We start from the raw sequence: 15156 nt of genomic DNA on the forward strand, positions 1-15156 counted from the left end.
ATGGCCTTTAGAATTGATACATTGAGTTTAAAGGTGAGACTTACAGCACCCCATGAAGCGACCGATCCGTCATCTTGAGGAGAAGAACTCAACGCGAGCAGCTTACGTGAACACGGATGACGTCAGACGCAAAATCTCTAAACTGAGGGATTTTAAGTTGGAGTACATTAAAGAGACAGTTAGTGCAAATTAAAAAACAACATGTATTCATCTTACTTAAAAAGTTTAATTTTTACAAACTCATAAATATCTGAAAGTTCTAAATACTCAACAAGGTTAATTAATTTGAACTAACTGTAATGATTTAAGTTAACAGTACTAAATACAATTAATTACTTTGAGCATTCGGGTTTACAGTGTGAAAGGCTTGCCAATCATCATAATTTCACTAAGCCAAGTCAATCTCCATTGGTCTTTTACTCCTTTATCGATCTTCAAAACATCGGAGCCTTCCTGCATTATAAGTTTGACCATGCTAGCTGAAATAAAGTTTTACCTCAGCTTAACGTGAAACAGTCAGAAAACCCGGAGTGCATAGTGATTAACAGAACGCTTATGCTGAGTTTACACCAAACACGGTTTGGGCGTCAAAATCGCGTCTATCGCGCGTGGTTTGCCGCTTGAACAATTTGGATGCATTCGCGCGTGTAGAGCAGAGTAGACGCGCGGAAAAAGCAAGCATTTGACGCGCGTCCGAGGCAGAATCCGCTTCTTGTGGGAGGGGCAACTGCTGTGCGAGTGTCTTTTTTCAAGATGGCTGATGTTGATCGTGCGTTTATTGGGAGAGTTACCGGGTTGTATTTGCTCTGGAGAGCAGAACAGCGGCGTAGAGGTCAGCGTCGCCGTACATGGGTCCATGAAACCCTCCAGAGGCGTTCCCAGTTTGGCGAGTACCACCATTTGCTCCAGGAGCTGCGCCTGGATGACAGCCGCTTTCAGCGGTACTTCCGCCTGTCTCGCGCCCAATTTGATGACCTGTTGTCCCGCGTTGGAGCGAGGATCACCCGTCAGGACACCAACTACAGGCGCTCTATCCCAGCTGCCTGTCTATCTGTCTTCGGTTAGTAAAGGTATATGTATGTAAAATACAGTGTATTATGTATTTCATAAATAACGTTACAGTATGCGAGTACGCTATGCTATCAATGTGTCTGAAACTACGGTTACCAAATTAACCATGGTTTTACTACAGTAAAAAAACATGGATACTGTAGTAAAACCACGTTACTCACAAAATAACTATGGTTAGTGTAATAAAACCATGGTTACTGTAGTGAAACTATGGTAACCACAAAGTAATCATGGTTTTGAGAGCCATTGTTTTCAAAAAACTATAGTTTAACTATGGTTACTGTACTAAAACCATGGTTTTGCTTATAGTAATCAATGCACCCCAAAAAAACATGGTTAATACACTTTTAACACAATGAAAACATGCTTACTCTTCCTAAGGACACTGTTTGACTAGTACTATTGTGCTGTGTCATCCTAATTTAGTCCTGTTTTTAACTCAGTTTAATCCTTCTTAATTTTTAAGTTATGCATCCTTTACATTCAATGCAGTGGTACTACTGCAGTATACTTATAATAATATTCTAATAACAACATATTATTCTAATAATATTTATAACAATGTTTTCTAGATTTCTTGCCACTGGGGACTCATTCAGGACCGTTGCGTCTAGCTTCAGGGTTGGGGTCGCCACGGTGTGCAAGATTGTCCCCCAGGTAGTGACTGCTATCTGGGACTGCCTTGTGGAGGACTACATGGCTGTGCCCACCACTGATACCTGGAGGTCCATTGCAGAGGAATTCCAGGAGCGGTGGAACTTCCCTCTGTGCTGTGGAGCGGTGGATGGGAAGCATGTAATGATAAAGGCACCCCCCAACTCAGGATCCCAGTTCCACAATTACAAGGGAACCTTCTCCATCGTCCTCCTTGCAGTTGTGGATGCCAACTATTGCTTCCGGGTGATTGATGTTGGGGGGTACGGCAGGACCAGTGACGGCGGGATTCTGGCCAACTCCGCCTTTGTTTAATTTTATAAGTCGGGATTTTATCACTTGGTGGTTTTATATTGCTTCATTGATATTGGAGTTTTGTGATTTTGATTCAGCGCTGTGGGACTGATTCTGCTGACTATGAACGCTAGCTGTGACTTGTGATCGGCTTTCTATATGCCGCGGTGTGAAAACTACGTGTCTGGATTCTAACTCACGTGTGATTCAGTTTGGATATTACTGCTCTTATCATGTGGATTTCGTTGCTGTCTGTTGTCATCATCATTGTTTTGACCCTGTCTGGGCTTCGTGGAGAGCGGGTCCTTCAACAGTTGGATTTCATCATGATAAGGTACTCTTTTTCCGAACTTCGCTCATTGGAACATCGTTTACTTCCTGACGTCTGTGTTCAAAAGACCTTGAAATCATGTCGGCTTTTACGTCGGCCGAAATATTTACACAGAGGATCACGACGAAATGTTTACACTACTGGGACTGGCTTTAATGTTTTATGTTCTCGATCCAAGGACTCTGAAACACAAAAGCGTTTTCTTCGTGGCGTCTGCCATGGAAACTTGAGATATCCACAATTAACTCAACAGAAAATGCGACTTGAAACTGCTCGGTTTGCACTTTTAAATGTGCGTTCATTGTCTAATAAGACTGCTGTACTCCATGATATCATACTAAATAATGCTCTGGATTTCTTTTGTATCTGTGAGACTTGGCACCAGCCAAATGACTTTATAAACTTAAACATGAGTGCCCCACCGGGATACACGTACATTGAGAAGCCACGGCTAAGTGGCAAAGGTGGCGGTGTCGCTGTTATCTACAGAGCTAATATATCTGTCACGGAAATTACTGTTCCTTGCGTATCATCATTTGAGTGCATTGCTTTTAAAATGAATGCTGTTTCATCTGTTCTTATTGTACTCATTTATCGACCTCCTAAACCAAACCCTCTGTTTTTTACAGAACTCTCAGAGCTACTTACATCTTTTAGCTCGGTTTGTGAAACAATGGTTGTGACTGGCGACATTAATATCCATGTGGATAACTCTAATAGTAATCTAACTGTTGATTTTATGGATGTGTTGGACTGTTTTAATATGACTCAACATGTGACATTTCCAACTCACAGTAAAGGTCATATACTTGATCTGGTCTGTTCTGTTGGTGTGGACATTGATCAGCTTGATAGCAATGACTTGTGCATTAGTGATCATAAGCTTCTTACTTTTAATGTAAAAGTCCAACTTTTAAGAAGTACTCATAAAAGGGTCATTCATTTTAGAAATATTAAGAATGTTAACTTTGACAGTCTCTCCTGTCTGATTTCAGAGCATTCAGCAGTTGAGACGGTTGATCACTATAATTTCATTTTGTCATCAGCTTTGGATGCACTAGCCCCTATGAAAGAACGTGTTGTTTCATTTAGTAAATCATCTCCATGGTATACTACTGAGTTAAGGGCTATTAAGACGAAAGGTAGGCAGCTTGAACGCCAATATAAGAAGTCTGGTTTAACTGTTCATAAGCTTATGTATGATGAGCATTTGAGTGAATATGCTGAAGCACTAAAAGCAGCAAGAACACAGTATTATTCGGCTATCATTAGTGATGGTGCTGCAAACCCTAATAAGATTTTTAAAACGATCAACAGCATTTTTGCACCGGTTAAGTTACCCATCTGTTCTTCTGTACAGGAGTGTAACAAGTTTCTTAGTTTTTTTATGGAAAAAATTGAAAATATACACAAGTCAATCAGTTTGTTACCCTGTACTACAGCTATTGAGACTTATCCATCAAGTTTCCTGGAAAGCTCATTTTCTGGTTTTAACATTGTCACTGATAACTGTATTCTGAAATTGGTGATGGCTATGAACACAACTACATGTATTCTGGACCCAATTCCAACACTTGTTTTAAAGGGGTGTCTTCCTTCAATTAGTCCCTTTATCATGAACATTGTGAACACCTCTCTTACTACTGGTATAGTTCCAAAAGCTCTTAAAGTTGCAGCTATTACACCTGTCCTTAAAAAGCCTGGATGTAATAAATCTGATCTATCAAATTATAGACCCATCTCTAATTTACCCTTTCTTGCTAAAGTCCTAGAACGTGTTGTTGCGGCACAACTTGACTCACACTTGACTTCCAACAAGCTTTTTGAACCTTTTCAGTCTGGGTTTAGAAAGGGACATAGAACAGAGACAGCTCTGGTTCGAGTTATGAACGATCTGCTCATCTCAGCTGACTCTGGAGCCTCTACCATCTTGGTCTTGTTAGATCTTAGTGCTGCATTTGATACAGTGTGCCATTCTATTCTAATAAATAGGTTGGAGAGGTGGCTTGGTATAACTGGTACTGTGTTGAGCTGGTTTAAATCTTACCTTACTGATCGTTCACAGTTTGTTGTCCTGGGAAACAATAAATCTCAAATTGGACAGGTCTCTCACGGTGTTCCTCAGGGATCGGTTTTGGGTCCCATATTGTTTAGTGTCTATATGCTTCCTCTGGGGCAAATTATTAGGAAATATGGCTTGAGATATAATTTCTATGCTGATGACACCCAAATCTCAAATTTCAGCAGCCATATCACCCTGTAGCCCAAGACAGCTTGCCCACTGAAGCTAAGCAGGGCTGAGCCTGGTCAGTACTTGGATGGGAGACCACTTGGGAAAAACCAGGTTGCTGCTGGTAGAGGTGTTAGTGAGACCAGCAGGGGGTGCTCACCCTGTGGTCTGTGTGGGTCCTAACACCCCAGTATAGTGATGGGGACACTATACTGTCAAAAAGCACCGTCCTTCGGATGAGACGTTAAACCGAGGTCCTGACTCTCTGTGGTCATTAAAAATCCCAGGATGTCCTTCGAAAAAGAGTAGGGGTGTGCCCCGGCATCCTGGCCAAACTTGCCCATCGGCCTACTAATCATCCCTTCATACTAATTGGCTATATCACTCTGTCTCCTCTCCACTAATAAGCTGATGTGTGGTGAGCGTTCTGGCGCAATATGGCTGCCGTCGCATCATCCAGGTGGATGCTGCACATTGGTGGTGGTTGAGGAGATTCCCCCATTCATATGTAAAGCGCTTTGAGTACTGAGAAAAAAAAAGCGCTATATAAATGTAAGGAATTATTATTTATTATTAAATCTACATCAGCTCCAAGTCTGATTCTACTCGCACCTCCACAATTCTATCTGAGTGTGTGCAGGAAATAAGAACATGGATGCACCATAATTTCTTAAAATTAAATTGCTCGAAAACAGAGGTGTTACTTATTGGCACACCAGCAGTCATTCATAAAGGGAATAATCTTAATCTGACTATAGATGACAGTGTAGTACCTCCATCTGCTCAGGTTCATAACCTTGGAGTGATTTTTGACACTCACCTGACACTAGACTCTCACATTAAAAGTATTACAAAGTCTGCTTTCCATCATCTTAGAAACATTGCAAGGATTAGACCTTTTCTCACACCACCTGATGCTGAAAGGCTTATTCATGCTTTTGTTACTTCCAGAATTGACTATTGTAATGCTCTTTTTGTAGGTTTGCCTGCTAAATCAATTAAGCGGCTGCAGTATGTACAGAACTCAGCGGCACGTGTTCTTACACATACTTCATCACGTCAACATATCACAGGTGTGCTTTATAGTCTGCATTGGCTTCCTGTGCAGTCGCGTATTGTTTTTAAAACACTCACTATAACTTACAAAGCTTTGCATGGGATTGCCCCTTCCTATATTTGTGACTTAGTCAGTCGTTACAGGCCTCATCGCTCCCTTAGGTCTGCTGATTCTCTCACTCTCCAACAGCCTTTATGTAGATTGAAATCTATGGGGGAAAGAGCGTTCTCTGTTGCTGCACCCAGGTTATGGAATGTACTTCCCCTGGCTGTCCGAGAAGCGGATTCACTATCCAGTTTTAAGAAGCTTTTAAAAACCCATCTGTTTAAAATTGCATACATAGAGTGTCATTAATTTCTTTTTTTTTCTATTTTTAAATAGTGTTGGACTGTTTTTAATGTATCTTATTTTATTTTATTCTTGTATTGTATCTTATAATGTGCATTGTAGCGCTTTGGGTTCTAGAAAAGCGCGCTATAAATAAAATGTATTATTATTATTATTATTATTTTGATGCAAAACAAAGGGCACTGAAGTATTTTAAGATATGTCAGTGCACGTTGTTTTCTACATTTCATGTAGTCTAGTAGTAGTCCGCCCCATAGAGATTACATTATACTCTGCATCTGTACACATTAACACCATATATGGCTTGTAAATTGGCCTTATTGGAAAACTCACCTGTTTCAGTGTCCCCCTGGTCCCTGGGGTGGTTGTACTCCATGACCTGGGCCTCGACCCCTCCCATGTTACTGCTGGTTTCCCGTGGGGTAACGAAGGGCTCGAGGAATCCCAGGATCTGGGAGTACTTCCACTTCTTCCCCGACCCTGCTGCTGACCCACTCCTCTTCTCTGTCTCCTTCTTCCTCTCCTTGAGGTATGTGTCCCTGAGACTTTTCCACTTCTTACGGCAGATGTCCTCTGAATAAATACATTTTGTTAGAGAAAAGTAGCTGTAATGTAAAATTACACATGTTTATTTTTTTGTGGTAAAACTGTAGTGACCATATTTTTTTGGTGTATTGATTACTATCAGAAAAACCATGGATTTACTGCATGGTATAAATAGGGTTTTTGGGGATTTAACTGTAGTAAAACAAAGGGTAGGAGCATGTCCTAGTTCAATGTTTTAAATATTCTTGAAATCTTATTTGTTGTTGTCTATGAATGTACAGTCGGGGACGAAAGCCTTTTTAATGTTTTCATATCTTTATTGTTGTGGGTTTATGGAAAAAAGGGCCTGTCCCCGGAAAACGGGGACATGTGGTCACGGGGGAAATAATTTAAAAAACGGCGGGACGGCCACGGGCCGATAAACGTGTAGTCACGTGACTCAAGAGTGAAAAGTGTGTTTACAACTTACCAGGTTGCCCAATCTCCTCACTGACACACTTCCAAGCGAGGTCCTTTTTGATTCTGTCTCTGTAGAAATACGAGGTTGTATCATAAATCTCCGGGTGACTGCTCACGGACGATATCAGCCTTTCCTCCATGTTGAATGAATGACTCTGGGCGGGTCTGCGGCCACAGCAGCAAGCAGGCTCCTGATTGGTTAACGCGCCGCGAAATTCCGCCAAAGTTCAAATTTTTCAACTCGGGGGTCAGCCGCAAATTCGCGTGAACCGCAAAATGCACAAAAGGCACCATTCGCGCGTACCGCGCACAACGCTCAATTCGCGCGAGCTTCACGCCCTTACCGCGGTCGGTGTAAATGCAGCATTACAGTGGAGAGAGGAACGTGATTTGGCTCCACTCCAGGCTTTGATCACATCCCAGAGACGAAAGATCTTTGATTATGTGCCCAGATATGCTAAAGCCCATATTTAAATGAACTAATGCGAACGCAGGTAGAATTTCAATCAGAATATGACACCTGATAGTCTAAAAAAAAATAATACCTAATTTGTAAAAAAATAATACCTCTGAGACCAAATTTAACACTTTTAATGGCCTTAAATTTGACAATTTTGATTTATCACTTTTTAATACTTTTTAAAACCCTGCGGACACCCTGGATTAGTAATAGAATTACACATTTTACCTCAGTAATACAACTTAATACAAATTGTGTGTGTTTTGTTGCTATATGTGTATGTATACTGCTGTCTACATAAATAATTGCCTTTAAGGATAATAAAGTAAAATTTTATTACATTCATTTTGTAATTTAATAACATAATTTCATATCATGTAACTAGTCACTCCTCAACCCTGCATACATTTTGTTCTAAAATATAGATAATGATCAAATTCTTGAAATAAATAATCCCTGCAATGTTGTTCAATTAGTTTTTTTCAATGTTATTTTAATTTCTAAATAATACAATAACACAAAGTCATTGTAAATGCAGTTATCATGTATTCCAATGCAAAACTTATTGTGCAAACACTGTTGCATGTAATTCTCCTTAGATCCTCAAATGTTTTATCTATGGGTGCATCCCAATTCAGGGGCTGCTGCCTTTCAAGGCTATATTTATGAAATCACCGGGCCTTGATGAAGGCTATCCCAATTTGAAGGCTCCTTCACATACAAGCCTCTAAATGTGGCTTTTTTCCCTCTGAAACATATACTGAAAGATAATGTTTGTCATATAACATTTGAGTTAGTAATGTTTTTTTATTGTTATTGAGCTTTTTTAGACTTGTTAGTGCAATTATAACAGCGTTTTTGGCGCATTTACCTCAGATTTTATTTCAGTAACATTGCTATTTTTCCGGTAATAATAATACAATTTGCATGTCACTCTTACTTCCTTGTCTGTTTATTCATGTCATTATGCTGTTATTTTAATTATGTGAGGATATTTATTGCCATATGAGACGTTCATTGCCGTTATATACTCTTGTCTATGCAAATATATACATAGTAGGAAATGTATAATGTAAAACCATGTATGTCACCTATATTTGCTCTTCAAAAGTTAATGCTGCTAATTATGATATATGTGGAGATAAATAGACCTTTCATGATCCATTCATGTGTCCTGACCACTAGGCTATACACTAGAGATTTTAAACATCCTTACTAGTAGTGTTGTTTTTGGCAGCCTGTTTTCATTTTAGTTTTAGTCTAGTCTTTGTGTCAAGCTGTCATTTTAGTTTTTATTAGTTTTAGTCACGTCATACTCTTTTTAGTCTAGTCAAGTTTTAGTCGACTAAAATTCTTGCCATTTTAGTCTTATTTTAGTCAGACTTATCCATTACTATTTTAGTCTAGTTTTAGTCGACGAAAACTGATGACATTTTAGTCTAGTTTTAGTCAGTGAAATTGTATTTAGTCTCTTTTTAGTAATGCATTCTATTTAACCCATATAGTATAATGACCTAATAGTATTATAGACAAAACAATATTTTCTTTTAGCCAAACCCATTTCAAACAAAAGTTATATTATTGTTACCTTATAGACCCAAGAATACATCCATTCCAGACATGGAAGATGCTCTGATTTGAATAGATATTTATTTATACTATCCTCTGAGTGAGTGACTTGATTGTTTGTAAGAGTCTACATAAAAGTCTACATAATCAAAACAAAAGTAGTCTAAGCAAACACACACACACACACACACACACACACACACACACACACACACACACACACACACACACACACACACACACACACACACACACACACACACACACACACACACACACACACACACACACACACACACACACACACACAAGGTCAAATGGGTCACACACAACTATGGTATGTGTGAAAATAGAAATATGCTATTGTTAACATTTATAATTGTATTTTGACAGCAGCACAAACTACAATCATACATATGTAATTATATATTATTATAGTTTATATTTCTGCATCTGTACGTTACCACCAGTGTACCTAATGGACTTTGGCTTAATCTAATGTGACAAAGCTGATCTTAAATGTCAGTATAAATCCAAGCAATTTTGGAGAATTACTAAATGTTTTTCTTGTAAGTAAATTAAAATTCAGCTTTAAGAAAACAGCAGATGTCTATTAAGAAAAGTTGGTATGTATGGTTATGTTCTCAACAGTACAGGTGTTTGATTGATTTAATACTCAAGTATTCAGCGAAGTATGTTTTGTTCATTTAAATAATAAATAAGTGTAGTTATTAAGCATATACAAAACAAGGAATGTCTTTAGCATAGATATATTTACAATGTTTCAAAACGCAACGCAGCACAATGTCATTTAAACAACTGTTACATGATATAAATTTGTACATTGTTATACTGGTGGTGTCAGCAATCAAAGCTATAGATTTCAACAGGCTTGTTGAACTGACCTGAAAGTGATGCACAGGATTTATTTTGGACTTTTCTTTTACATTTGGAGCCAGAATGCTGCATCTTCCCGGTCGGAATCGCCACGTGGCTACATCTTCTCTCATGCAGTTGAAGCGTTTTGTGCAGCATTTAGTGGAAATGTGTTTATCTTCAACAGCGACTGCCATGAAGAGTCGTGTCCGTAAAAGGGAGAGGATCTTAGGTGCACGAGCAAGGCTTGTGGACCAACTCCGCTTCACCTCTGTAACCGCCCCCGTTTCTCCGCTTTCCGCATGTCTCGCGGTTGCCGCATACACTGTTTGAAATGCCCATTAACGTGCAAATGGAGGCGTATGATATCAAAGCATCGCGAGAGCAGACTGCTCCGCATGCTTTCTACTCACTCTCGCGGTACTTTCATGTTTTGATTGATCTACGCAGCGCCAACAACACACGTGATCACCTGCAGTCAGGTGGTGGGGGCACGGAGATGCTGAGATGGGTAAAAGACGAAATAACGTTATAACATTTCGTCTCGTCTCGTTTTGGTCAACGAAAATGAAGAGACATTTTAGCTTAGTTTTTATTTTGTAAACCACTTTTAGTCTCGTTTTTATTCGTCAACAATATTGCGTTATACATTTTATTATAGTCATCGTCACATGACCAGCATTTTCGTTACGTCTCGTCTCGTTTTCGTCACGTGAAAAAGGTTCGTTGACGACTATATTTCGTCATACTTTTCGTTGACGAAAGCAACACTACTTACTAGTCTATCAAATAATATCTAAAGTACATTGTTTTGTGAAAAAACACAGCAGGCTATTATATTGTTTATTGAGAAGGTACTTTTCAACAGAAAGTGTCAATCACATGATTATTTGATACATGGAAGCAGTGGTTAGCAACGCACTGCAAAGTATGTGTGAAAGCACAACGGATGCTTGATGGATCCCACCGCATACATACTGCAATACACACCGCAAACACACTGAATATGGATTATGTGTGAAACAGGCATAATTCTGTGGCCATTTAAGCGCAAACAGCTGTAAAGTGTGGTTGACTGAGAGTGAAGTTGCTTACAAATACAAACACGGACTACAGTATAATCCCACACACAACACTGTGATTAACAAGTTCATGTGCAGGCATTGCTTTTCCATTTGAAATTTTGCATGCATTATACATTCATGTAAACAGAAATGCAAACAGTTTGCATTTGCGTTTGAATTATGTCACGATTTTTACACCCTCAAGTAGGAAATCAATTTACAATTCCTTTTAAATATTATTCGCACAAACGCCCCATACTAGCAGACGTCTCTCATGTTAAGCTCTGATGTCTCACTGCTGCTGTTTGTCCAGTAGGGGGCAATAAGCAGATCTTCTACTTTATGACTGAAGACAGTTGTTTGATTTGTTATCTGTAGCTTTTGTAGATGATTGATACAGTCGATACTCAATACTGTAAAACATTAAAGAGAAAGATCAGAAATTAATATACACTCATCACAATCACTATCAACAGACATCATGTCAGAATCATGTTTATATGTATCATCTTACATTACTTCCATCATTATACATTTACATTTATTCATTTAACAGACGCTTTTATCTAAAGTGACTTACACATGAGAATAATACAAGTCGTGCTATCATTCCGCATTTACATTAAATACCAGAGTAAAATAACACTACAGCAGAAGTGTGAGAGTAAATGACATGACAGCAGGGCCGGCCCTGGGCATAGGCGGAATAAACATATGCTAAGGGCGCCGTCCACCCCTTATATATATTTCTTACAAATGCAACCTAAATATTGTGGATTAGAAAAAGCAATCATCCCACAAAGACAAAACTACAACATTGCTTTCACGAATCCCCCACGGTCCGAGTGATTGACGCATCAATCCCCCCTCCCCCCGCTGAAAAAAGACACTCGTTACCTGTGTGAATGTGTGTGACAGATGGCCAAATGCACTGATACTGATAAGTTATCATTATGTCAAAAAGACCGAAGCCATCTGGTGCCCAGGGAAGAAAAAAGAAGAGAAGAGGAAGAAAAACGTGAAAAAGACGATTTTTATGTATGATCAGTTTATGTTTATCGATGTTGCATTAAGTTAGGTTGACGATGCTAGTAACGTTCACTAATTTAAATTAGCTTATGACATAGTTAGTTGAACTTGTGCAGTATTTTATGGTATTTTTATTTGAATTGGCTATATATATAGCCAATCCCGGGGGTGTGCATTATTGCATTATTGTCTTATAATTCAATGGCCCGTCGTCAATTATTCCTTACATATATAAGGAATAATTGACGACGGGCCATTGAATTATAAGACAATAATGCACACCCGGGGGACCGGAGTCAATTATTCCTCTTATACCACGGATACCACAAACATTGCTCTGGTGCCTATTTTTAAGACATTTAACAAGTTAGGTGTGCGGTTATCAGAAATTAATGCATACCCACGGAACATTTCTCAGCCAATTAGAATACAGCATTCAACAGACCCGTGGTATATATATATATATATATATATATATATATATATATATTTAACATGTCATAAAGTGTAGTTAGTAGGACATTGATGCCATGCCATATTCTGAAAAACAAACACTTTCCAAATTAATTTTGAAAATGTAACTACTGTATGGTAGAGAAGTGCTCAATGAATAAAGTTTGTGCATGAATACCAGATGTTATTATTCTTGCTGTTTGTGTGTTTAAAACTATGACAGCACCTAAACCACATTCTAGCTTATAGTTTCAGTATCATCAGCTTTTTAATAATAAAATATAGATATAAAAACATATTGTATCTATAATATGCTGTGTGTGTGTGTGTTTCCAAAATAAAGAAAAACAAGACAAAGCTGTGCAGTTTCTTTCTGTGTTTTGTTGGACTTTAAGGCGTCCATTTGCATGTTCATAATTTAGAGGAAAGGCACAAGATACAAATATCTAAGTTCAAATATTTATTGATCAGATATGAAAAAGTTTAACAGCGCTGGGTCCTCTCAAGTAGCGAACAACCAGCTCAGGAAGTAACATGCATATTTATAAAATATGTGACGTCGATCTTTCTTCAGAAAATCTCCACCCACAAAGGCCGTTCCCCTCGTCCATCTGACTCCATCACCACACCCAATTTTAGCCTGTAGGCAAAGATGGACACACATAGACAAAGAAAAACAAACTGTTCTCCTCTCATCCCTGGGAGCCCTGCCGTTCCTCCCTAGTACTCCTCCAATTCACATAGCATGTTATAATGCTTTCTTAAAAACAAATCATTAATAAAACATTCATTTATAAAAAACATAAGCTGTAAGATGAAAGTGATTATTATGTAAAACATATTTCAATATCATGACATCATTTCATTATTTGTAAAATTGGTTATATGAATAGGGCACACATTAACTTCTTTAGATAGATAAACACATATTAAATCTTTTACTGCAATACTACTTCTAAGGAAACACTTTAATCATTATTAAAAACCATCTGTTAGGAAAGAAAACACACACACACACACACACACACACACACACACACACACACACACACACACACACACACACACACACACACACACACACACACACACAGGAGATTCTGTTCTTCAAGGTTGAGCTGCCCTGCCCACATTAAGTTATTCTATATGCAACCTTCATTTCATTGGTTAATACAAATTTATCAAAGACAACATCTTATATTTATTACATCAATTATTCAATGATTAATACTGATTAAGTAAGAAATACATTGCATATTTTATCCTGTGAATATTAAGGCATTAGTTAATACATCTTTGCCTGTTTACTTTTCTCCCTCAGGCCTCTCTCTTATCTTAACAACTTCCAGACGTAAATTCCTCAGCATATGCTCCTTGTAGCTTTTACACACATACAAAAGCTGGTAACTTTCCACTCTCAAACATAAACACCTCATTTTTACATAATAGCTCAGTGCATATATGAAACACACAATGTTTATAGAATAAAATGATTAATTAAAGAAATATAAAATGGAACAAAATCAATTTCCACAGTCCTTATTTGGAATTCTTTGTAACTTTAACACTTTTAGCAATCAGCATGAAATGTAGGCAGTAAATATGTAAAACATAATTATTCAACAACACAACAGTACTCCATTGTTCATGAATTGGTTAAATGCATTCATTAGTTAAACATACTAATTTTCACTTTCTCTAAATATAACATAGTTATAAAGCAAACAACTTGGTTATTGAAACCATCTGTTCTGCGTGTTTTCTCTTCAGGGCTTTGTTATCAGCGTTTGCTGGTTTCTCTCCCAACCGAAACCACAGCCTCTCAACTTTACACACAGACATTTACTCACATATCTCAGCACAGAAAGCGTAATGGCACATATCAATTATAACATGATTGATAAAACAACATAAAAATCCCACAATTCCCTCTCTTGACCTCTGAAAGAGGTCACACATTTTCTTCTCATCATCCTCCAGGTTCTGTAGGCCTAATAGCGCCATGCTTTATTTCGGTGGATTTTCTTTTTTCTCTATTGCAGACACTATCAGTCTGTTACACAAGGATCTCCATTGTTTATGCCAAATATTATGGTGATTATAATTGCAGTTATAACTCCTAGGGCCCACAGAACCTTCCAATTTCCATATAGCTTCATCTCTGTGGAAAAAATACACTTATGCCTATTGGCTAATACTCAAATAACAATCGTAAATTCAAAAAGGAGAAGAAAAATGAAATATGAAATTAATACTGTAGAATTGTATAAGAAACTTAAGAAATTCAAAGGTCAAAATTCAAAGGTCAATATGGTATGTAGCTACCCAGGTTATAATGAATATATGGTAATTGTGATATTCAGGTCTCTAAACCCTTCTGTCAGGATTTCCAGCACTTTGTGGAAATCCAATTTATCCAGGCCACACCCCAACCGGGGAGTGGATACACTTGTTATGTTTTCTTTCTCACACCACTCTCTCATACATCTGAGGCTGTGGGTAAAATTCTCATATGTTGGTAAATCAGTACAATTTTGTTTTGTTATTAAATGAAAAATCAATCTGCCATCGTCCTCATGGGTAACTGCACATTCACCTGTGTGTTTGTTCTGTCTTACAACCTTTTGTGTACCGTACTTCACTTTGAACTGTACGGCTATACCTGCTCCGTAGGCACAATCTGCACTCACACAGTGTGCTAGGGGTTCTGTTACT

At 38.2% G+C, this 15156-nt stretch overlaps 1 protein-coding gene and 1 pseudogene across 1 annotated transcript; both read right to left on the reverse strand.

Annotated features, from left to right (window-relative positions):
* Positions 1-5159: 5159 nt before the first annotated feature.
* Positions 5160-7130, reverse strand: LOC141282892 (transcription factor Adf-1-like). Its single transcript, XM_073815973.1, has 3 exons — positions 7001-7130; positions 6319-6558; positions 5160-5206 (listed from the first exon to the last, which is right to left on the reverse strand). The coding sequence occupies exons 1-3, from the start codon at positions 7128-7130 to the stop codon at positions 5160-5162; spliced, it is 417 nt and encodes a 138-aa protein (XP_073672074.1).
* Positions 7131-10659: 3529 nt separating this feature from the next.
* The window catches only part of LOC135718195 (NLR family CARD domain-containing protein 3-like), a 58901-nt pseudogene continuing 54404 nt past the window's right edge, over positions 10660-15156 (reverse strand).

This window comes from Paramisgurnus dabryanus, chromosome 10 (assembly GCF_030506205.2).
Source record: "Paramisgurnus dabryanus chromosome 10, PD_genome_1.1, whole genome shotgun sequence".
NCBI classification, from domain to species: Eukaryota; Metazoa; Chordata; class Actinopteri; order Cypriniformes; family Cobitidae; genus Paramisgurnus; species Paramisgurnus dabryanus.